The following is a 22698-nucleotide window of genomic DNA, read 5'->3' as shown; positions in this document are numbered from 1 at the left end:
CACTAACTCTAACCCGCTGATGAATCCACCGTCGATCATCCTGGAACTATTGCCCTGCCAAGGAGGAAATCAGCCAGTGAGGATTTCGCAATTTATCATGCGGGGAATTAAGGACGCGGCCCTATGATGATCTTCTTTCAGTCTTCGTCGCAGGGTGCAGATGTATACGTATTCGGTCTTGGCGGTCCCGTCCCGGGGTCCCCTGCGAGATCAGTCAGCGGAGAAAGGAGCGCCGATAGCTTTGGCTGCATATTTGTGCGAAAGATCAACAATGAACTTGTCGGACTCCGAGATTGCTGCCGGAAAGCGTCGGATTTGGATGCATGCAAGACAAGACACATGTGCCAAGCTTTGCCTTCTAAAGAATGCATTTCCCGTTATACTTGAGCTGTTCGGACCTTGAATCTTGCCAAGGCGATGACATAATTCCGGAAAGGCTTGGCGATTGCTTGCTCTCCGAAGATCTACCGATGGCTGAGTGTGGCTGGTGGATAAATGTGGGTTCCAACCCTATGTTGAGAATACGGAGTAGCTCAACTGGGGTATTATCAATAATTCCTATGTCAAAATGGTCAGTATCAAGTATAAATAGGTTGGTGCCTAGGTGCATGGTAGAAGGAGAGAATGGAAGGACTATTCGTTGGTTAAGTATCAAAGTAAGTGTAGTAGGAATAAGGACACCCAGTGGCCTAGTTGGTAACTCTATCGAGCAGCACCTGCTCTAGACAACCCTCTAGGTCAACTGCCTGGTTTAGAACACTGTCGAGAATTACGCACTCACGGCTCTGGGTTCAAACCGTTTGTCCACTTTTTTTTAATCCTTTTTTTTTTCTCGTTCCCTATATTAGTTCCTGAAGTATCAAGAAGTAAAAAACCAGCAAACAGCCGTTGTTTAAGTATCAAAGTCAATGTAATAGTAGCGAACCCCAGTGGCCTAGTCGATCATGAGCCATACCTGCTCTAAATCACTCTCTAGGTCAACTACCTGAGTTTGAATCTCCTAGACCGCGAGTCGCTGTCGAGAACTTCGCACTCTTGTTCTTTTTTTTCCAGTATCAGTTTCCGACAAACCTTAGCCTTGAAAGCATACAGGTATGCGATAGTTAAATAATGCCTATGAGGATTAAGAGAAAAATTGTATCAAAAACTATCAGAATTAATTCCATCATGTTAAATGCATATTCGTAGATATTGAAGCAATATCGCGTTAAACCGTCAGCTCATGATAGAGAAATAACTGAAGCAAGGCCAGCCAAGAGGGCTGGGACAACGTAAATGGTAGGAAACAAGAGAACCACTACGCAGAAACAGTCCGATGGATTAAACCTCCTGCTGACTCACGGTAGGGTTAATCTTCTCGTCCAATCCAATTTCGGCAGCAAAGGTGCTGTGAGGCTGCCACTTGGAGGAAGTACGAGGAGTAGTCTCTTCCATCATCTTGTCAACCTGCTCAAGGGTCAGACCCTTGGTCTCGGGAATGAGGAAGTAGGTGTAGACAAAGGCGCAGGTACACAGCGAACCCCAGATGAAGAACACCTTGGCACCCAGGTTACCCTTGTCGGCATCCGTCATGTAAGGAGTGATGACTGCGATGATGCAGTTCCAGAGCCAGTTGGAGGCGGCGGAGAGGGCAACGCCGCGGGATCGGATAGGCAGAGGGAAGATTTCACCGATGACGACCCAAGCGCCGGGGCCCCAGGTGCTGGCAAAGAAGAAGATGTAGATGCAAATGAAAGCGATCATTGCACTGACGGCCTTGGGGTTGTTGCCATCGGTAACACCAATAATGGCGACAATGAACTGGCACACAACCATACCCAGGGCACCCCAGAGGAGCAAAGGACGACGACCGTATCTCTCGATGGCGTAGAAGGAGAGCGGAGTGGAGAAGACATTGACAATAGTGGTGATCATGCTGATCAGGAAGGGGTCCTTGATTGTGCCGAGTTCCTTGAAGAAAGTGGTTCCGAAGTAGAAAATGAAGTTGACACCAGTCCACCTATGGATCATTAGTTCCTGTTCAATACCAGGGGGAAGGTGAGACATACTGCTGCATCATCTGTAGCGAAGTACCCAGGATAGTACGACGAAGGTTGCTATTAGGGTGCCAAAGGCTTCCAGTGAAGCAGTTGAACCAGGTGACGAAGTATCCACCCTGGGGGATTACCAAAAGTTCGTACTGGTTGTTGGCGTCGATCTCATTCAGCTCCATCTCGACAAAGTCCGAATCTTCTGGCTGGCCACGGATACGAGCCAGTACAACGCGAGCCTTATCCTTCTGACCCTTGCGGATAAAGAATCGAGGGGATTCAGGCAGCAGGAACAATCCAAAGGCCAAGATAACAGCCCAGAGCATTTGGAGGCCAATGGGGATCCGGTACGACCCACTGTCTGTACGGTTTTGGGTACCATAGTTCACGCACGAGGCTAGCATCAAACCAATGGTGATGCAGAACTGGTAACCCGAGACAAGAGCACCACGGACCTTGCGGGGTGCAATCTCAGACATGTAGAGAATGATGATAGCCGAGACAAATCCGATACCGAAACCGGAAATGAGACGACCGGCAACGAGAAGCCCAATGCTGGTTGAAGCGGTCTGTAGGATGACACCGACGATGAAGATAGCGCAGCCAGCGATGATAGTAACCCGACGACCGAACCAATCAGCCAGATCACCCGCGATGAGCGCACCGAAGAAGGTTCCAGCGGAGAGAATGGAGACAATGAGCGACTTTCGGGAGGACGGGATGACGAATTGTGCTGCATCAGTAGTAGCAGGATCCTAGTCGGTTAGTGGGATACTAGTAACTTGGAGACATTGACACTCACGAGGCCTTCAAACTCTTGGATGAAGTAGTCCATGCCGAGAACACCGCTGATGTAACCAGAGTCATAACCGAAGAAGATACCACCAAAGGCAGCAAAGGCACACATTAAGTAGGCCTTGAATGTGACCGGGGCCTCGACGCGCGTGGCGTCGATGGGCCCAGAGATGACTGCTCCACCTGGCATGGTAGCAAGTCGATAAGAGTAGATGTGGTTAAGATATCTAGAAAGAGATGAAGTGGGATGTTTCAAAATAAGATAATGTGAGATGAGAGGTGGGAAGAAGAAGAGGAAAGGAAGGGATTGGGAAGGAAGAGAGAATTTATATTCTGGGGAAGACAGCTACTTGAGCTCCAACCCCGGACCTACCCCCATGTCTGAAAAAAAAAACACAAACAAACCAAAACACTACAGGGAAACATTAAAAACCAGTCCAATCCACATTTGGTTTGGGTGCTGCATAAAATACCAGAAATCTAGAAATCGGCTGGAATGACCTGTGTAGCCAAGTCGGCTCTGGAAGTTGACCACGCGATCGAAACGGCAAGTATAGAAAACCGGGGAAGTGTTGCACGGCCTAAGCCGTAAACCTGTCAGATTGGAGGCTCTGATTGGCTGGAATCCCCAGAAATGATCCGCCGATCCCCCCAGGGCTGGACAAGTGAAAAATACCCACAAAACACACTAAAAACATTAAAAAACATAAAAAAACACCTTCCAAACGTCCAAAACCAAACAGAGCCGCGCGTGGAAACTTTGAACCCCCGGAGATGTCCACTTTGGGACAATGGGCCCGGGGAAATAAACTCTAATTGGCTGGCTTTCATGGGACAATACCCCACGTGCCCCGCAAATACTTTTTGTACTGTGACTCTTACATCTGGGCAGTCAACGGGTAACTATCTACTAAGTTATTTTACTCATTTACTACCTGGGTAATACTACTCTCTGCAACATTAGACAATGAAAAGATGGCTTAGTTATGAGCCCGGGTGACTGGAAAGGACTGCAGTTCACAGTTCAAACTACTAAATAAAACTTAACTATATCCAAGTCAATGTCACATCGATGGCAAGCCATCCAAAGCACAGACCCAATGGACGCCACACAATCCCACTCTCCACTTTACCTTAAAGGAAAAAAAGTCTTGGCGTCAGGCAAGCTGACTATGCAAGGATGGCGGTGTATACAGTAAGATACAGCACGTTACAAGAATGTTAGGCTTACTGCTTTACAATCCAAAGGGGGTATGTTCCTAGCCATGTCTAGAAAGAAGCAAAACAAAAACAAGACCATGCTCAACATAGTCGAAGTGCCAGCTCGTCTATCAAACATAAGATTCCCGAGGACAGAAATGGGCTTTTGAGGCTTTCGCCCACGGGGAAACCAACCAGTTACACGTGGGAGACTATACCTGTTTCAGTTCTCATCTCCGCATTCTGGCTTGGCTATCACGTGAAGTCGGTTTTAGTCTGAATGAGCGGGCTATTGTCGGGACTTCGTGCTGGTCCATTAGCTGCCTCGCGTTGTCTCAATGGCGCACTTGATCGTGGCATGCTATTCGATATCACAAACTGTGACTCTACTAAACAAACTCTCCCCTGCTACCCACCAAACTCTGGAATGGCTAAATACAGCCAATGCTACCTCGTGCTCGTACTCGGCTTACGGGGTACAGAGTTGATAGACAACTTGCCATATGTTGTCTTTGAAATGGCATGAGTGACCCACTTTGGACATACGATGGAGACGGAAGTTGGATGGTGAACTAGGATTCTCCGACCGAAAAAATGAGAAAACAGAGGAAGCCGAGGAAGAATCTCCGATGCCGGTGAACACTTTCCGTAATGGGCGGTTTGTGTTTCACTTGAGGGGAAAATGTCCATGCACGAGATCGAGTCCGGAGTAAGACGTACCTATGCCCTACTCCATACTCATTGAGGATATGCAGATTTTTCGGATCTAGCGGCTTCGGGTTAGTCGCCTGGGCACGTATAGATCTGGTATGTTATTACCTACGTACATCAATATCCTCTTTGGGATTCTGATACATGGCCTCGACCATGATTCGTGGACTCCCGTTTTTTCCCTTGGTCGAATCTGACACCTTTTGGCTACCAATTGCATTTTGATTGTCCTACGTTGTACTCGTTCAGGGATCTCTAGTCGGTTGCACCTGCGTCAAGACTCGATTCCTACAGAAACAGGTACCAGGTACAATCTTCATTCCCAATAAACGAAACTCTCCGTGTGAACATGCCAAAACTACGCGCCATGTCGGGCCTGAATATCAAGCCCGGCCAACCCGCCCGTCTGCCGCCAATCTTCAATCTCCTTCACATAACTCTTAATCCCCTCTCCCCAGATACTGAACTGCGCCGCCCGCAAGGCTTCACCGTCGTCAAATTGGAGTCCCTCCCGATTGAAGTACCCCGGAGTGCAATCCATCACACCTCTGAGCGCTCGGGCTCTCATCAAAACCTTCGAAGTCCATTCCTCTTCGGAGCGACAGTCCGGCTCAATAGTAAGCCCGGGCACGGTGACATCTGGGTTTCGCTCCGAGATCAACTTGCCGGCTTCCGAAATGATGTAGGCGACATGAACGGCAAGCTGATCGAGAACATAGACCTGGTTCGCTGATGCTCCTGCTTGATACGGACCTGGGAAGAACAGATTGGGAAACCCATTGGTCATTACTCCATGGAGTGAAGTCATGCCCTTCTGCCATTTTTCCGGCAGGATCTGGTTGTCACGTCCGGTGACGGTCATAGCCCCGCGATCGGCACTACCCCCAAGACTGTAGCCGGTTCCGAAAATGATGGTGTCCAGGTCATACTCTTGGCCCTCTACCAAGATGCCTTTCTCTGTCACAGTCCGGATCCCTTTTCCGTTCGTGTCCACCAGGGAAACGTCGGGCCGGTTGAATGCCGGGAGAAAGTTGTCGCTGAAGCATGGCCGCTTGCACCATCCAGGATACCACGGCTTCAAAGCACTAGCAGTAGCGGGATCGGCCACAGTGGTTTCCACGCGATGGCGGATCGCCTCTTGGCGTTGCAAGTCCAATTGATGCATCCGCGTTAGGTAGTCCGGGTCAAGACCGGAGGGACTGCCGATCAGTACACCGAGGGACTGCATCTTGGTCCAACCATCATCGACAAGGTCAACATCTGGGAGGGGACTCTCGTTCGAGCAGAAGGCATTGAAATTCTCCATGCGCTTTCGTTGCCAACCGGGGCCTCCTTTGATCAGTTTCGCCCACCAGGTGCGATCGGTGAGGTGATTGTAACGCGAATCCACAGAAGACGGTGTGCGCTGAAAGACAATCAATTTCTTTGCCCACCCGGCAAGGTGTGGGATCACCTGGACGGCAGATGCGCCCGTTCCGACAAATCCAACTGTCTTGTCTCGTAGTCCATCCATCATCGGGCTGTCTGGACTTCCGCCGGTGTAATCATAGTCCCAGCGCGAGGTGTGGAAAACCTTCCCCTCGAACGTCTCAAGCCCGTCCAATTTCGGTATCTTCGGTGAACTCAGCAACCCAGTAGCCAAGATAACAAAATCAGACTGTATCGCAGTGGATCGCTGGCCACGAGGTTTAATATTGACAGTCCATTGAGAATCCCGCTCATTCCAAACCAAGTTATCGACCTCGGTCTGGAACAAAGCCCGCTGGCTGAGCTTCCATTGACTGGCAATGCGCTTCGCGTGTCGCCTCAATTCCGACCCGCTGACATACTTATGCGGCGGCATGTACTTCGTTTCCTCTAGCAAGGGCATGTAAGTGTAGCTCTCGACATCGCAGACCAAGCCGGGGTATTTGTTCCACCACCACGTTCCTCCAAAGCCACCTGCTGCATCCACGAAGAGGATTTCACTCGCACGGAGGAATCCAGATTGGAGCAGTCGCACTGCGAATAGCAGACCTCCGAACCCAGCACCGACGATGAGGACTCGGGTTTGCCTCTGCTGGAGCATATCGGTGTTGACGACGATGAATTCGTTCAAGTAGGCGGGGTCATCGGTCAAGTCAACATATTGGGTTGGTCCGTCAGGGCGTAGGCGTTTCTTACGTTCTGCATCATACTGGTCTTGTATATTCTGCAGATCGTCGCTTGTCTCAGCTATACTGGCTATGTTGGTGGTAGGTTGATCAGGAACAGGAGGCGCTAGGCCAACCACAGATTTCTCGGACATCATGACAAGGTGATGGAAAATAAATCTCTACATGTAACCGAGCAAGACGAATAGGGGGTTATAAATGCCATCGAGAGCTTCAAACAGATACAAGATGTTTAGCAATCGGTTGTGTTGATAGTTTCTAGCAAACGGAAAGCAGAGCAAACGAAGAAAAAGAACTGGGCGTATTTAGGAGATACATACGTATTACGTATAATAAGTAAGCTATAGTTAAATTCCGAACGCAAGGGGCCATACAGACCCGTTTGGAACTCAATCCAAGAGCTACGCTGAACCCTCGTGCATATTAAAATGGGACCGGCTGTGGATTCACCGTGATAGGTAGGGTATAGGGATAGACTGTAACAAGCCGCAGCGAGAAGGCGTCCGCACTGTGCCTCGTTTACTCTAGCACTTCAGAACCAGAGGGTAGAATGTTATTACTGCGGACTGTAAATTATAGGACGTTAATGTTATCTGAGCCAAAACGAAAATAAATGTGATTGGATGTTATCTGATATTAGCAATTTGGACCCAGGCCTACATTCTCCTCCTTAGCTGGTCAAAGGTTCCTCGAACTCAATCTACATCCCAGTGGTTTGCATGCTCAGTGTTGGACTGGGGTAGTAGTGTCCTCCGCGGTTCCTCAGGGATACCATTCTCACCGTCCCCTTCGTCCTGCACCTCCGGTTGTAAAATACGCTGATAACCAGACCTCCTGTTGACAGATCCTGTGCTCATCCAACTCATCCGATGACTGGAAATCCGAACGAAAGCAATCTGTACAAAGTCGCAGAATATTAGCCACTACACCACAACACAAATCTCACTATATCGTATGCAGAAACCCACCTTAGCCGCGAGAACAAAAACAGCCGCCGCAAAAACCATCCAAGACGTCCGCTGCTGGTACTCCCTCCACGGGGCAAAGCAACTCCTCTGATATCCCAACTGCAACTCACACGCATTGTCCCCGTGGGTGCGGTCCTTGAAAGGCCATGCCCTGTCGTGAATACTTCTGAGACCACAGCATTGGAGCTCATCCTGGATTGACCGGATAGCCTGTGAGTTCTTCGACTTGAAAAACCCCTGCCATTGTTGCTCCAGGTTACAAGAGAGGATCCTATCGGGGAAGAGGTACGCGAGTGCTAATGTGGCCACGATGGTCGATATGGCTGTTTGGGCGTGATTGAGTATACCCGATATTGTGTTCCATTGATGATTGTGAGCTGTGTCGTTGTTTAAACGTGTAAAAAGGATTCGTGTGGCTATCAGTGTGAGTATTGTGGTCGGGGAATTTAAGGTCGCGAGGGCTGGAACCCATGTTGGCAAAGGGAGAAGCAATGCGGAGGTGCGAGCCCAAGATAACCTATTCCGATGTTAGTTATTCTCGTTGATTACATGCTAGTTGGAGATATGATGAAGAAGGTAGTAACTCACGCTCCAAGGACCAAGGAGATGGTCACTCCCTAGTGGTGAGGTTTGTCAATAGAGGTCATCGCCAGGCTGGTATTCAATATCTTACCGCAATGAAAATGACATAGAGAAGAACGGTTGTATCTAACTTGACCGGCATTATTGTATATTTAGTCAGATGTTTTAGTCGATGCTTGATTGAAAGAAGAAGAAGAAGAAGTGGACGACATGGGCGGGGTAGGAAGCGGTATAGCTACAGAGCATAAGTACCTTATTTGAGGTACCTTGCTTTTCAGGAAGAATGTGCTTCATCTCCTTTCTATTGAGAGTTTGAAAGTGATATCTTATTCTTTTACTTGTTGCAGTCTCCGCAAATTTGGGCAACAGTAGTAACACGAATCGATGTTCTATTACTTAAATCCTCGATGCTATGTCAACCCTATAGTGCAGACATCATATATCCCACAGGCGAGTAATTGATAGCGATAGTGCATGATCTTCGTAAGCCACTACCAGGCCTAAGCCCGACCAGCAAGTTCCTTTTCGTGCATGGGCTGGACCTCCTCTATCGTAGGCACAGTATCCAATGCGTCGAGGATGTCAGCGCGAGGACCGGTGAAGTTCTTTCTTCCATCCACAAACCACTGGAACACGGAGATGATGATAATAACAGCAAATGCTGCAATGCAGTAGTCTATATAGAAAGGTTAGTACGAAAAATGTCATAGATAACCTCGCAGGTTACTCACTCATACTGCTTCCCGTGACCGTGCTTGACGGAGGGAAGACGAAAAGGACGGTAGTCAAAGCGATATATGATAAAGCGACCTAATCATGATTAGAGATGTTCGGCTTCATTCAAATTCCCTGGCAACATACAATGTCGACAAACCATCCAACTGCATTAGGCAATTTCCATTTTCTTTCCGGGAGCGATTTGCGCCCCTGAAGACAGTTGATGGCAATAGGGATTCCGTAGGACAGGTCAAGAGCCACGACCGAGGCAGAGATAATTGCGTTGAACGCACTAGACTCTGTTAGTTACTATTGCGCTATCGTGGGTGATGATGATTACCTTGAAGAGCCGAGGAAGATGCATCCGAATGCAATGACCACAACAACACTAAGAATGAGTGCGTTGAGGGGCAATTTGAGTGTTGGGTGGACCTTTGCAAAGAACCGAGAGGCAGGAAGGCCTCCATCTCTGTGAAGAGTCAGTATACGCATTGTATGCCAGGAAGAATATCAAATACCTTGCAAATGCAAAGATCATTCGGCTACTGGTGGTCATGACGCTGATTATAGCAAAGACCAAGCAGACCAGGGGCAACCTATAACCTCACGTCAGTGGAAGCACAACAGGGGAAATTTTCACCACGTACATCAAAAGGCAGATACCACCCGCGTTGCTCTTGGTCGCATCGATGAGGATCTGCAGAAGAGGACCGGCTGCGGAGGATGCGACCGTTTGCATGTTTCCTGCGACGAATAGAAGGACGATCAAAAAGATACAACCGGTGAAGACTCCGATACCCACGCAGGTAACCATGATTTTCGGTCCCTCGATGTCGGCATTGGGCACCTCTAGAAACGCGTGTCAGTCCCTCTCCCTAACTTCTCAAACCCAGAGTAATCTTTACCTTCGATCATGTGTGCCACAGCATCCTAGATAGTGTTAGTTGAATTGGTTTAGTATCGCAATGACCATGACTTACAAAGGCAGTAACGCCAAGCCCTCCTTGAAGCAACTGGATATATGTTAGTATCATTGCATCGTTACAATGGATGCAGTAAACATACACCTAGAAGCCATGCGACTCCATCAGGCCCTAAGCTGAATTAGCAAAATCATCATAATAGAGTTATCGGGGAGCATACAGCCGGTTGTATTGACAAAGTCACAGAACACGAAGCTGTGGATGTCAGTAGTCTGTCATAACTTGATACTGCTGAGGATCTCATACTAAGCTGTGTTGTAGTTGGGAGAAGCGCATGCGAGACATGTAATTGACACAATCACAAACCCTCCAATCGACCACATGACTACATATATTGTTAGCGATAGCAAGTCAAGCTGGGAGAGGTAACCCACAAGCACCGCGGTAAATGAGCGGCAAGATGGAGTTCATGAAGGCATTGATGATGAAGGAACCGACGGTCAATCCAACGTAGATGAGGAATTGATGCCAGCGTTGTGGGACATAGCTCTGCATATCATGTTAGCATTGTAGGAAGAGTATGGAGTGAGCCTCTAACCTCATGAAGAACCGAGATGATGCCGACAATAAGTTGACTGGAGAGAAGGGAGTTCGTAGCGACGAGTGCAACCTGGTTGTGTGTTAGGTTGAGTACCACATTGAATGATTGCCTTGCCTACCCAGCCTGCCACATTGATCCAGCCTGTAACCCATGATAGGATTGGGACTGTGCTCGGCCACGCGACTTCGATTCGTTAGTATGAAGTATGACGAGGTATAGGAGGGGAACATACTGGCTAGTAACAGAGTTAGGGTTAGTCCAGGTCATATAGCATAAAGGGTCTGTAGGGATAGGATGACTCACCTGCTACCCAATGATATTGTCCACCGGCTCTGCAAAAGGATCAGCTGGTAATATACCAAAAGGGGACATGCCGGAGCTTACGTAGGATATGCCGAAAGAAATTCAGCCAACGAACATGCGATACAAAGATTGCAGAATCCTGCAGTAACCAGTCCTGGATGCGTGTCAGCGAGGTAGAAACCAAGTATTTCTAACCAACGTACCCCAAATCACACTGGTACTTCCACCAGATGTAAGACTGATCGACAAACTGGCCGAAAGCGCAGTCCACGACTAGCTTGGTTAGCCAAATATCCCGGTCGCAATCCAGGTCTGACATACATTAAGAACCGCAAAGGCCAGACCAAGCATCGACCTAGAGAGTCCTGTCAGTATCAAGCCTGCATATGCTAGCGCATCCCTTACCATGTCGAATGACTACGTTGGAGTTCAGGCTTATGGCCCAAAGCCGCCAACTTGGCATCATCGCCTTGGAGTGAATCGTCCTTCATACTGGATACCGGTTTCCGACGTGAATATTTACAAATCTAAGAACTGAGGAGAAGACGATCGCTCTAAGTACGTCCCCCGTTCACACGTATCAGGAAGGCATTGCCAGACGGGTTCTCTTTACGGTTAAGCTCCGATAGGGGATTGACTATTCCATATGCGGGGAAGCTGTGTAGCTGCAAAGTATCTTATCGAGGAGGCTTGACAGGCTTGGGAGGCTTATCAAGAGAGTTTATACGCTAGGCTGCTAGTCGATGTCGCATGGACTTGCCCAACATCGTATAGTCTCGCCACCGGCAATTAAAACAACGGCAAAATTGGGCCTTTAAATTAATTCTTCCATTCAATCGAGGGAGCTTAGTAAAATATAATGCATCATATTGTACAATCCAATTTCGAGATGTCAACGTTAAGTTGCTATCTTGCAGGAATCAGGTCCCCGCCTTAATTAATTAATTAAATCTCAAATAGAACATAATGCCACGTGACTATGTTTGCTTATTTGCTATATCTTTATCAACTGCTTCATCATTAAGGGGCTAAATCCAATGGGAATCAGGTAGAATTACCTACCATGGAGTGCCGTTTAGGCCCGTGTGTTTGAGTTAAAGCCTGCTCCGTTTTCTTTTTTTTATAAATCCACCTATACTTATTTCTACCTACTAAAGAGGGAACCCTGCAACGGGGACAGTAGGGGCACCGACATCTCTGCCTGCAAAACAGGTGTGAGAGGAGAGTTATCACTGGGAGTTGTAGGGTGCTAGAGAGGAGAACACCATGGGGTGACTACTGAGAAGTGAATTGGAAAGGTGTCTGCCTCTCACATGGCCGCTTAATCGTCCTACACTGGAAACCCCCACTGCACTACATATGTAGTCCGCTTACAGGAATCCAGCAAGAATGATAATTTCAAGTGGACCGAGCGACCTGTGTCTGATTGTACAGCTGAATGATGGGTTTGGTGCCACTATTACATTAGCTGAAAATGTCGAGAGCAAGACTGGTTGGACGGACCGAAGACGGTGCGATGAATGTGGAGTCGATGAAGGTATTGCCCAGCGTGAGGATGCCTCAAAGGTGTAACGATGAGGCTCACAGATCCCCCCGCTGAGTGTAGAAGGTCGATCAGAAGATGTATGTTTTTGGTAAGAAAACAGTGGCAGCATGCTGTTGAAGGCTTATCGCGTCTTTGGAAGGATCCACAGGGAGCAGATCAGGAAAAGCAGCCTTGATTGATATAAAAGAAGAGAAGCTAGAGAAGCAGAGATCTGGGAGAAATGGAAGAGGCAGGGTCACCTTCATTACCCTCACCTTCATTTACCTTCATCCTTACTGTTACGATTCACTCGTCATACTCCTGTTTGCCTATTTGCTTGATTGCTTGTTCGCTAGTTCGCATTAGCTAGATTGTTCGCTAGATAGAAGTTTGCATTGTTTGTAAAGGGGATAGCTATATTAACTAGCTGCTTTCTACTTTACAATTTGCTTCTTCTTTCTCCCTATCTTAGTTATTTCGAAGTTATTTCGAGTAGAATGCACTCTGCTTCCTTTGCAAGATCTGGCACGTCACACTTACCTTCATCCTTACCTTCATCACCAATTCTTCATCGACCTTTACCAGCCTTGCCATCGTTTTTGCTAGATAGCTAGGTATCTATGTGTCGTCGTAGTAAAGTTTACAGACAGGCACGCCCGCCACCTCCTTTTGAAGAAGATAAGGCCCAAGTGCAAGCTACCTAGGGTGTCCTTTGCCTAGATTGTCGTCAATTCAAGCTTCGATCACATAGCTGTGACCCAGTTTGCCAAACCTGCGGCGATCATTTTACCCCACAGACTGGCTGTCCAGATTTGTGTGATGCTGCTCCCTGCTGTGGCTGTTGCATTAAGAAACTTATTGATGAATCGTCTGAATCTTTTGTGATCGGCGCCAACGGGTTGCCAGTCCAGAAGGTATAGTTATCTTGCTACTTGTAAGTAGTTCATACCCACTAATGGGATTTTTCTTCTTTTAGGTTATTTTCCCTCATTTACGACCCATCATTGAAATACTTCTCGACTTATTCTTTCAGAGTAGACCTTAGAGGTTGATTTTATCCGTGCCCCCTACTATACCTTAGTCAAATCTGTCGGAGGCGTAGACGCCTTTACGGATATGGTATACAATACGATTTTACCAGGAATCAGGGCTTCTTAGGGCAATCTTTTTACCATGGAATTGTACGTTATGCTATCTTGCGTTTCATCTCTCTATTGTGGATTTATTCTAATTGCCCTAAACAAAAAATACCCCGCACATTTATGATAACGAAGTATTAGGTTATATATATAGAGTGGATAGTTATCGAGATATCACCTAGTTGTAGATATATATTTCAGTATTTTCTATAATCGGAGAGAGGAATGTCCAGCCGAGAGTCAGCCCTACATTGTTAAGGGACGGCCTTGAAGAAATGCAATGTACAACATACATTTAATAATATTTGGTGATTGCAAAGTTACTTCAAATGAGGTTATAAATGTACATGATCAACCTGATAGCAATAACTCCAGATATGCCTATTCTCAGCGCATATAGTGCCTTGGAATCCACCAAATGCCAAATCCGATCCCAGGTCCCAAATCCAAATCCCAAACTCCATTCAAACCCAAATCGCAAATCGAGCAGAAAAGTACATCCTCCAGTGGTTCAAGACGACCAGCATCTTGAAGTACGATCTTGAAGTACGAATCCGATGTTCAATGTATCATCGAGAATACGTGTCGAGTGCATGTTGGAGTTCATGCAAACTATTCTTGTCGCCGTACGCGTCCATCAACTGTTGGTTTCGAGCCAGGCGCTGCTCTTCCTCTAGCAGAGCTTGTTCCCGACGTAACTTGGCAGCGACGTAATAATTGTATGCTCCAAACCCTGCACGTGCCATAGTTAGTATGGCCCACACCACCCCGGAAGAATACGCATTGAACATACCGAGACCAATTGTGGCCATGAAAGGAATCAGGCTAAAGTAAAGCGAGTCAGTAAACCATCCCAAAAGAGAAAAAAGGGGCGGCATAACGTACAGCCGCCCATTCCGAGGCTTAAAAGTGGTTCTGGTTGGGTTTCCGTATGGTTTGTTCGCACCGGGGAGAGCAAATTGAGACAACATGGTATATATTTTGTATGTCGATGTTCCTGGGGGAGTATAGTTTGGATATTCAGGAGTATGGAAGTGAAAAAGGGAAAAAAGTAAAGAAACCAAGGAGTAAAGGAGCAATAGAGCGAAAGCCGGCTTAATGGGGTAACGGAAGAGACGGATTGCGGGGAATAATGACGTTAAGTGCCGAGGATCGCTTCTTATACCGCCAGCCCTCTTATACCGCCAGGGGAGGGGAGATCATGCCACGTCCACTGATCATCATCATACAATTGTGTGGTGTTGTCTAGAGCAAAAGTCCTACGACTTGGAGTATGTTACATTGAAATCATATCATAATTGAATCATCGTGTCGTGTGTTACCTGCATTCGGAAAAGATCAAACCCGCCTCGTCAGTGTCTCGCCTATAATTGATTGTTAACTGCATAAATTCCATTTGCCGAAGAATCATATGAGACCGACGGCCTGAAGCCTGATCGTCCAAGTGCCTTAATTGCCGTTTAATTGCCATTGTTCTGAGGGGCAGGAGTTGCCGGTCCCTCCGGGGTCACATAAGCCTAGGATAATTCGTCAGCGCAATCCGGGGAAATTACCCCATACGGAGCATTTACCTTGGTCATTCCACCATCGACTACAAAGTCCGTTCCGTTCACGAAGCTGCTCTCGTCGCTGGCCAGGAAAACCACAGCGTGAGCCTGCTCAATGGGTTCACCAAACCGACCGGTGGGGAAGTGCACCTCCCGGCGGAACCGCTTGGCCTTGTCATCACCCAGCCAGTCTTGCAGAAGAGGGGTGCTATACCGCGTGAGCTAATCTCACAAAAACCCAGTAGGAAAACTTACTTTAGGGGAGCCGGACAGAGAGCGTTGAAACGGAATCCCTCACGAGCGTGAACGATCGCCAACTCCCGAGTCATCGCCAGGACCGCACCCTTACTCGCCGTGTACGCAAGCTGGGGAGTGGCGGCACCAACCAAGGCCACCACACTAGCTGTGTTGATGATACTGCCACGGGACTTCTTGTGGCGACGCAGACTGAGGACGGCGTGCTTGCTGCCGAACCAGACACCCTTAACATTAATGTTCTGTGTGAGGTCCCAGATCTTCTCGGGGGTATCGATGGCATCTGCGTCGTTGGCGTGCATGATTCCGGCGTTGTTGAAAATCACGTCGGTGCCTCCCCAGCTATCCTGTGACTCAACCATTGCCTGCACATCCGATTCCTTGGACACATCACATCGGATCGACTCGACTCGAGCGGTGGGAACCAATTCCTTCACCTTGGCCAGTCCCTTTGCGAGGGCGGGCTCGGAGACATCGGCCATCAGGACATTGGCACCCTCTCGGGCGAAGAGAATACTGGTTTCGAGGCCGATGCCACTATCCAAGTTCGGAATCGGTTAGGCTTGTGACGGCATTGTATTTTTCAGGGATAAACAATCCACATACCCGCCTGCACCTGTGATGATGGCATTCTTGCCTTGGAGACGTCCTCGGGGAGTAGTGGCAGCCATTATGACCTTATCTTGAGCTCTGTTTGTATAAATGGAATCTAGATTAGCAATGACTCAACCGCCAACATTACAGCGTGTGATATATCTATAGAAAACGCTAGAAGGAGGCCACCCACATGAACTGAGAATTCGAATTAATATGAGAGTTGTCTATCAGTGTGTTGCTCCAAAGGAATATACGCGGGGCACGTGGGCAGCGTGGATCCCATTAGATAAGCGGTGACGGTGTTTGCCCGAAGCGGTAAGGCGACACCGATATCCGCTGATAAGCTTCCAAGCTGTCCAGGTGCGTTGGCCTGTCGATTTGCTTGATTTACCCGATTTGTCTGACTTGGAACGAGACTGTTATCGCTTTGTCCCGTCTTTATCTTGCTTCCCCTCACCTATTTCTATCCTTTGGATCCCTATACTCCCAATCTCACTCTTTGGCCAGATCCATCATGTCGAGCCCCGCAGACCCCGAGGTCACAGTCGAGAATGTCGCCGAGATCCTCAAGAATGACACAAAAGTGAAGGTGGCTGGAGTCGATGTGGATGGAATTCTGCGCGGAAAACTCATGAAGAAAGATAAGTTCTTGTCTGTCATCACCGAGGGCTTCGGGTTCTGCTCTGTGATCTTCGGCTGGGACCAACATGATGCGACGTACTATAAGGAGCTGGCCATCAGCAACAAGCAGAACGGATACCGCGACCTTCTCGCAGTCCCAGATTTGCGCAGTTTCCGTCGCATCCCTTGGGAGAACAATGTGCCCTTCTTCCTCATCAGCTTCTTGGATCCAGAGACACGGGAGCCGGTGTGCGCCTGTCCACGAGGATTAATAAAGACTGCGGCTGCCAAAGCCGAGGCGGCGGGCTATCGGGCGATGGCAGGAGGTATGTCCGATCGCAGACCAGGGTGTGTGAGATTCAATGGCTGATCAGGATATTACCCAGCGGAATATGAATTCTACCAATTTCGCACGCCGGGCAACCATGTCACCCCCGAGCAAGGCGCATCTGCAACAGCCGCCTTCCTCAAGTCGAATCCAGTCGATGCATTGCCGCCAGTGACAGAAGGCATGTTTGGTTATTCAATCACTCGGCCCCTCCACAACCAAGATTACTATTATGGCATTTTCGACGCCTGTGAGAAGTTCCGATGCGATATTGAAGGGTGGCATACTGAAAGTGGACCAGGAGTCTATGAAGCTGTTAGTGCCATGATAGTACACGGTCGTATTGGGACTAAACATTGTGATAGGCACTACAATTTGGCGAAGCAAAGGACATGGCTGACAAGGCGGGGTTGTTCAAGTGGGTTTGTTCCTTTGCTAGTGCGGGCTGGGCCAGCTAACTTGTTATAGGTACGTCGTCAAATCATTCGGAATCAAGCATGGCATTACCCCATGCTTCATGGCCAAACCCCGACAAGGCCTGCCAGGGAACAGCGGACACATGCACATCTCGCTCGTCACGGCCGACGGGAAGAATGCCTTCATTCGTGATACCCCGGATCCATCCCCGCTCTACCCCGATATCGCTCATCTATCCGACTTGGGTCGACACTTCCTTGCTGGCCTTCTCGTCGGCCTACCGGATATCATGCCGATCTTGGCCCCGACGATCAATTCCTACAAACGCCTGGTGGAGAACTTCTGGGCGCCGGTCACAGTCTCCTGGGGACTGGAGCACCGGGCCGCATCAATCCGTCTGATTACCCCACCGACAGCTAGTCCGAAAGCGACCAGGTTTGAGGTGCGAGTGCCGGGTGCGGACACCAATGCGCATCTCGTCCTGGCGGCGATCCTAGCATTGGGATGGCGCGGAGTCGAGAAGAAGCTCGAGATTCCCTTGCCGCCTCTTGCTCGCGGCGAGGATATGGGCGGTGCCAGTGACAAGGGTGTGCGTCTGGCCAAATCCTTGAAAGAGGCGGTCGTTACATTTACGCGACCGGAGAGTATCGCACGAGAAGTGTTTGGCGATTTATTCGTCGATCACTTTGCCGGAACTCGGGAACACGAGGTGCGCTTGTGGGAGGAGGCGGTGACTGATTGGTATGTGACATCATTACCCCGTACTCATTCGTATACTGACAAGTTCACAGGGAGATGAAGCGATACATCGAGACCGTGTAAATGCCGTATTTCTTCTCATATCGATTTTTGATTTACACAGAGACACGGGTTAGCAGAATGAAGAATTGTACATAGTCGCATTGGCCTAGAGATTGGTGAAGGGTGTGTAAGGCACGAGATTAGCAGGCATACTACCCCAGATATATACCAAATGACATTCAACGAATTGGAAGTTGTCGATTTGCCGGAGTTCGGATGTATTCTATATATATCGAGTTGTCACATGCCGATGAACACAGGGTGACGCAGAAAACCGCCGGGACAACTCGGCTTCGGATGTGACTCTTCTGAACCCTGCGAGATATGGGCGATCAGAGACAACCGCGGTTGATTGGAGTTTCCGGGGAATGCGGAGAGCTTCTACTCCGTACAGCCACTTTCGGGTGAAGCAGGGGGCGAATTGTGCAAAGCTTGCTATTACCCTTCTTTATTATCATTCTAAACAACGGCCAAGCTGTAGAACTGTGTTCTTCGAAAGATACCGACGTGGACAGCCTAATCATACTCGGTGTGCGGCGTACGCCGTTCTAATTGCGATCGTGTATAGAACTAATATAAGCTTAAAAGGTGAAGATCGGGAAATGTCGGCCGAGAGGAAGAGTTTCCCGTGGAAAACCCATGAAAAGTCGTCCATCGAACGCGTTTCGGTATCAGAAAGACACAGAAGAGTCGGGAAATTATAAGAAGCGACACGGTCAAACGGGGAAAATGGGGGACAATCGGCTTTCCGGCTTATCATTGGGCGGGTCCAGAACAACCGCGGCAACTTTTGGGTGACTCTGACGTATTCGATACCCTCGGGCAGATGGCTATATAGGAACAATATCACTCAGGCTTTTCCTGCTTTCTGCTCTGTGGAATTTGAAAATTGACGTTCTATACATGGAATAATACTGCACACACTACCCATCTACATATTCCATACACATACGTCATGTCTTTCGTCGAAACACAGCTCAAGGATGTCGCTATCCTAGGCGCCATCAACAACGATGCTCGCAAGATCCTGACCAAGGAGGCATGTGCCTTCTTGGCTATGCTGCACCGCACCTTCAACCCTACCCGCAAAGCTCTTCTGCAGCGCCGTGTCGAGCGCCAGGCCGAGCTTGATAAGGGAAACCTCCTCGACTTCCTCCCCGAGACTAAGCACATCCGTGAGAATGACGCATGGAAGGGTGCTCCTCCCGCCCCCGGTCTCGTCGACCGTCGTGTTGAGATTACCGGCCCCACTGACCGCAAGATGGTCGTGAACGCCTTGAACTCCGATGTCTGGACTTACATGGCCGATTTTGAGGATTCCAGCGCCCCCACCTGGGACAACATGGTCAACGGCCAGGTCAACTTGTACGACGCTATCCGTCGCCAGGTCGACTTCAAGCAGGGAGAGAAGGAGTACAAGCTCCGCACTGACCGCACCTTGCCCACTCTGATTGCCCGTGCCCGTGGCTGGCACCTCGAGGAGAAGCACTTCACCGTGAACGGCGAGCCCATCTCCGGCAGTCTGTTCGATTTCGGTCTGTACTTCTTCCACAACGCCAAGGAGCTCGTCGCCCGCGGCGCCGGTCCTTACTTCTACCTCCCCAAGATGGAGTCCCACTTGGAGGCTCGTCTCTGGAACGACGTCTTCAACCTGTCCCAGGACTTCGTCGGTCTGCCCCGCGGAACCATCCGTGGAACCGTCCTCATCGAGACCATCACCGCCGCGTTCGAGATGGACGAGATCATCTACGAGCTCCGCGATCACAGCTCCGGTCTCAACTGCGGCCGCTGGGATTACATCTTCTCCTTCATCAAGAAATTCCGCAACCACCCCAACTTCGTCCTCCCCGACCGCTCTGACGTCACCATGACCGTACCCTTCATGGACGCCTACGTGAAGCTCCTCATCAAGACCTGCCACCGTCGTGGCGTCCACGCCATGGGCGGCATGGCCGCACAGATCCCCATCAAGAACGACCCCGCCGCCAACGACAAGGCCATGGAGAGCGTCCGCGCCGACAAGCTGCGCGAAGTGCGCGCCGGCCACGACGGCACCTGGGTTGCCCACCCCGCCCTGGCCCACATTGCCTCCGACGTGTTCAACACCTACATGCCCACACCCAACCAGCTCTTCATCCGCCGTGAGGAAGTGCACATCACCGCCAACGACCTCCTCAACACCAACGTCCCCGGCAAGATCACCGAGGAAGGCATCCGCAAGAACCTGAACATCGGCCTCAGCTACATGGAGGGCTGGCTCCGCGGTGTCGGCTGCGTGCCCATCAACTACCTCATGGAAGACGCCGCCACAGCCGAGGTCTCCCGCAGCCAGCTGTGGCAGTGGACCCGCCACAACGTCCTCACTGCCGAGGGCAAGCGCATGGACAAAGCCTTCGCGCTGCGTCTGCTGCAGGAGCAGGCTGATAGCCTTGCTGCTCAGGGTGCCAAGGGCAACAAGTACCAGCTTGCTGCTCGCTACTTCGCTGGCCAGGTTACCGGTGAGGATTACGCCGATTTCTTGACCAGCTTGCTGTACAATGAGATCTCCTCTGCTGGTAGTGCTGCTAAGCTTTGAATGGGCTTTAATTTTATGATGATGAATACCCTTTGTTTATTTTTGTCTGGTCTTGACTTTATCGCCAGATTACCATCTGCAGTTAGCATAGTTGTATAAAATTTATTTTATTCCGATTACTTTTACCAGTATTTCGACGTTATTTCGTTGTAGTAGATGAATTGCTAGGATTCCATTTCCCACCATTCTCTTACAACCGACAGCGCCGCCGTTAAGTCGAGGACCTCGGCAATTAGACGGCATTCGAATAGACCGCACTTTAGGTCAATATATTCCGAGACGAATATTTCGCATACAGGCAGTGCTTACGGCAACTTATAATTCTCAATAATCTACGAAGATAAAAAGAAAGATATATCGGGTCATGTGATTAAAGCAATGTGCGAGACCCCCTTGTTTCAGTTTGTGGCCAAATCCAGTCCAAGAATCATTCCTTCCTTATATTCCGACAAAAAAGAAATGTCCTCTCCCTTTTTAGATCTCTCTGGAGATACCATCCCCCAAGAGCAAGTCCTTGGATGTGGATCTTCAGCGGTTGTAGTTCTGCGTGACGGCCTAGCCGTCAAAACACCCCTAAGATATATTTGGAGCTCAGCTATCGAGGTTCAGATGAATATTGAAGTCATCCAACGTGAACAAGATGTCTATCGTCGGTTTCAAGAATCCAGTACCCAATGTGGCGGTATTGTTAACTGCCTTGGTTTCTTAAGAGAAGCTACCTAGCTCACTTATATGGCAAATGGCGATCTTCGCACCTACTTAGCAACCAAAAGACCACCTCAACAGCTCCAACTTTCATGGTTTCGCGATATGGCTCGCGCGCTCGAGTATATCCACGATCGACGTGTGCTTGTGGCAGATATTGCGAGTCGAAACTTCCTTCTCGATTCAGATCTAACAATCAAATTCTGCGATTTCTCCGAAGCATCTCTTCTACCCTTGGATACCGATATGGATTCTGTCGATGACAACGGATACACAGCTCGAATAGACATTGGCTTTCTCGGGGCAGTTATCTATGAAGTTGTGACTGGCGAGAAATGCGAAATCGATCTCTTTAAAGATAACCTTCCGAGTGATGGCCGCGCTACCTGGCCGCGGAGAGAGTTCCTTCCCAATACCGAAAATGTTTGGCTTGGATCGATCATTGAAGACTGCTGCGTCGACGGGGGATTTCGAAATGCGCATAGCTTGCTACGAGCACTAGATTCAATCACTCTATATTCCCCAAGCCCCAAATCTTTATATGATCGACCTTCATTGACAGAATTTATCCAAAACTTGGTCGATGGGCGGTCGATTGTAAGACTGGCAGTCATCCTCGGTGCCTTGGGTACGTTCGCCCTATATATGAATAGAAAACAGCTGTCAATGTCTTGATAATCTATGTGCTTGATGTTCTATATTTTGTTTCGGATCGCTACTTCGGCTGATAATATCCCTCTCTCTGGTTATTCTTCTGTCAAGCATCAACACCGGTACGCCAAGAGACTATTTCAGTCTATTATACCTCTCCCTCGCTCGCGTACTTGTTTTTGCGATAAGGTCCCAATCCAAGCTTCAACGTCGAAAAATCTCACATACCACCAAAGTCGGTGGTAAAAAAGGTGACCGTGATTCAGGTGGATCAATTCGGTAGCCTATGCATAATATGGGTGACTTGATAGAGAAAATATTTATACTAACGTCGTTGACTTGATGTTTTGCAATAGGCCCTCGTATATGCGTGTCCGACATGACGGCAGGGGGATGCCTATCAGTTAGGCAACTGGACACCGTAGCAAAAACATTCAATATTGTCATCAAAGAGGGTTGTTTGGGCGAAGAGAAGATGGATCAAGGAGGGGTAGGGTAGGCACGTTGTGCGTGCATGTAGATATATCGCCTGACATTGAAATTAGGCCCCTCCT

At 48.9% G+C, this 22698-nt stretch overlaps 8 protein-coding genes across 8 annotated transcripts; 2 read left to right on the top strand and 6 right to left on the bottom strand.

The window, feature by feature from the left end:
• Positions 1-1320: 1320 nt before the first annotated feature.
• Positions 1321-3015, bottom strand: LCP9604111_8092 (sugar porter family MFS transporter; the record flags this gene model as incomplete). Its single annotated transcript, XM_039076197.1, has 3 exons — positions 1321-1999; positions 2049-2785; positions 2833-3015. 3 exons carry the CDS (start codon positions 3013-3015, stop codon positions 1321-1323), a joined length of 1599 nt encoding a protein of 532 aa, XP_038925871.1.
• Positions 3016-5094: 2079 nt separating this feature from the next.
• Positions 5095-7023, bottom strand: LCP9604111_8091 (flavin-containing monooxygenase; the record flags this gene model as incomplete). Its single annotated transcript, XM_039076196.1, has 1 exon — positions 5095-7023. One exon carries the CDS (start codon positions 7021-7023, stop codon positions 5095-5097), a length of 1929 nt encoding a protein of 642 aa, XP_038925870.1.
• A 561-nt stretch (positions 7024-7584) lies between these two features.
• Positions 7585-8581, bottom strand: LCP9604111_8090 (uncharacterized protein; the record flags this gene model as incomplete). The annotated part of the gene is made up of 4 exons (XM_039076195.1): positions 7585-7785; positions 7858-8374; positions 8446-8474; positions 8531-8581. 4 exons carry the CDS (start codon positions 8579-8581, stop codon positions 7585-7587), a joined length of 798 nt encoding a protein of 265 aa, XP_038925869.1.
• Positions 8582-8939: 358 nt separating this feature from the next.
• Positions 8940-11474, bottom strand: LCP9604111_8089 (uncharacterized protein; the record flags this gene model as incomplete). Its single annotated transcript, XM_039076193.1, has 19 exons — positions 8940-9115; positions 9171-9249; positions 9301-9448; positions 9497-9625; positions 9675-9752; positions 9804-10005; positions 10062-10086; positions 10137-10169; positions 10222-10250; positions 10300-10334; positions 10386-10464; positions 10514-10628; positions 10678-10749; positions 10799-10863; positions 10984-11012; positions 11065-11137; positions 11187-11256; positions 11305-11338; positions 11389-11474. The coding sequence occupies 19 exons, from the start codon at positions 11472-11474 to the stop codon at positions 8940-8942; spliced, it is 1557 nt and encodes a 518-aa protein (XP_038925868.1).
• Positions 11475-14216: 2742 nt separating this feature from the next.
• On the bottom strand, positions 14217-14618 carry LCP9604111_8088 (uncharacterized protein; the record flags this gene model as incomplete). The annotated part of the gene is made up of 3 exons (XM_039076192.1): positions 14217-14380; positions 14441-14472; positions 14533-14618. The coding sequence occupies 3 exons, from the start codon at positions 14616-14618 to the stop codon at positions 14217-14219; spliced, it is 282 nt and encodes a 93-aa protein (XP_038925867.1).
• A 489-nt stretch (positions 14619-15107) lies between these two features.
• On the bottom strand, positions 15108-16120 carry LCP9604111_8087 (putative short-chain dehydrogenase/reductase family protein; the record flags this gene model as incomplete). Its single annotated transcript, XM_039076191.1, has 4 exons — positions 15108-15164; positions 15219-15402; positions 15450-15986; positions 16056-16120. The coding sequence occupies 4 exons, from the start codon at positions 16118-16120 to the stop codon at positions 15108-15110; spliced, it is 843 nt and encodes a 280-aa protein (XP_038925866.1).
• Positions 16121-16560: 440 nt separating this feature from the next.
• On the top strand, positions 16561-18234 carry LCP9604111_8086 (glutamine synthetase family protein; the record flags this gene model as incomplete). Its single annotated transcript, XM_039076190.1, has 5 exons — positions 16561-16993; positions 17054-17310; positions 17361-17413; positions 17464-18153; positions 18204-18234. The coding sequence occupies 5 exons, from the start codon at positions 16561-16563 to the stop codon at positions 18232-18234; spliced, it is 1464 nt and encodes a 487-aa protein (XP_038925865.1).
• A 934-nt stretch (positions 18235-19168) lies between these two features.
• On the top strand, positions 19169-20788 carry LCP9604111_8085 (malate synthase; the record flags this gene model as incomplete). The annotated part of the gene is made up of 1 exon (XM_039076189.1): positions 19169-20788. One exon carries the CDS (start codon positions 19169-19171, stop codon positions 20786-20788), a length of 1620 nt encoding a protein of 539 aa, XP_038925864.1.
• Between the last annotated feature and the right edge of the window lie 1910 nt (positions 20789-22698).

This window comes from Penicillium roqueforti, assembly GCF_015533775.1.
Source record: "Penicillium roqueforti strain LCP96 04111 chromosome Unknown scaffold_29, whole genome shotgun sequence".
NCBI lineage: Eukaryota > Fungi > Ascomycota > Eurotiomycetes > Eurotiales > Aspergillaceae > Penicillium > Penicillium roqueforti.
This window is presented reverse-complemented; position numbering and strand designations above follow the sequence as displayed.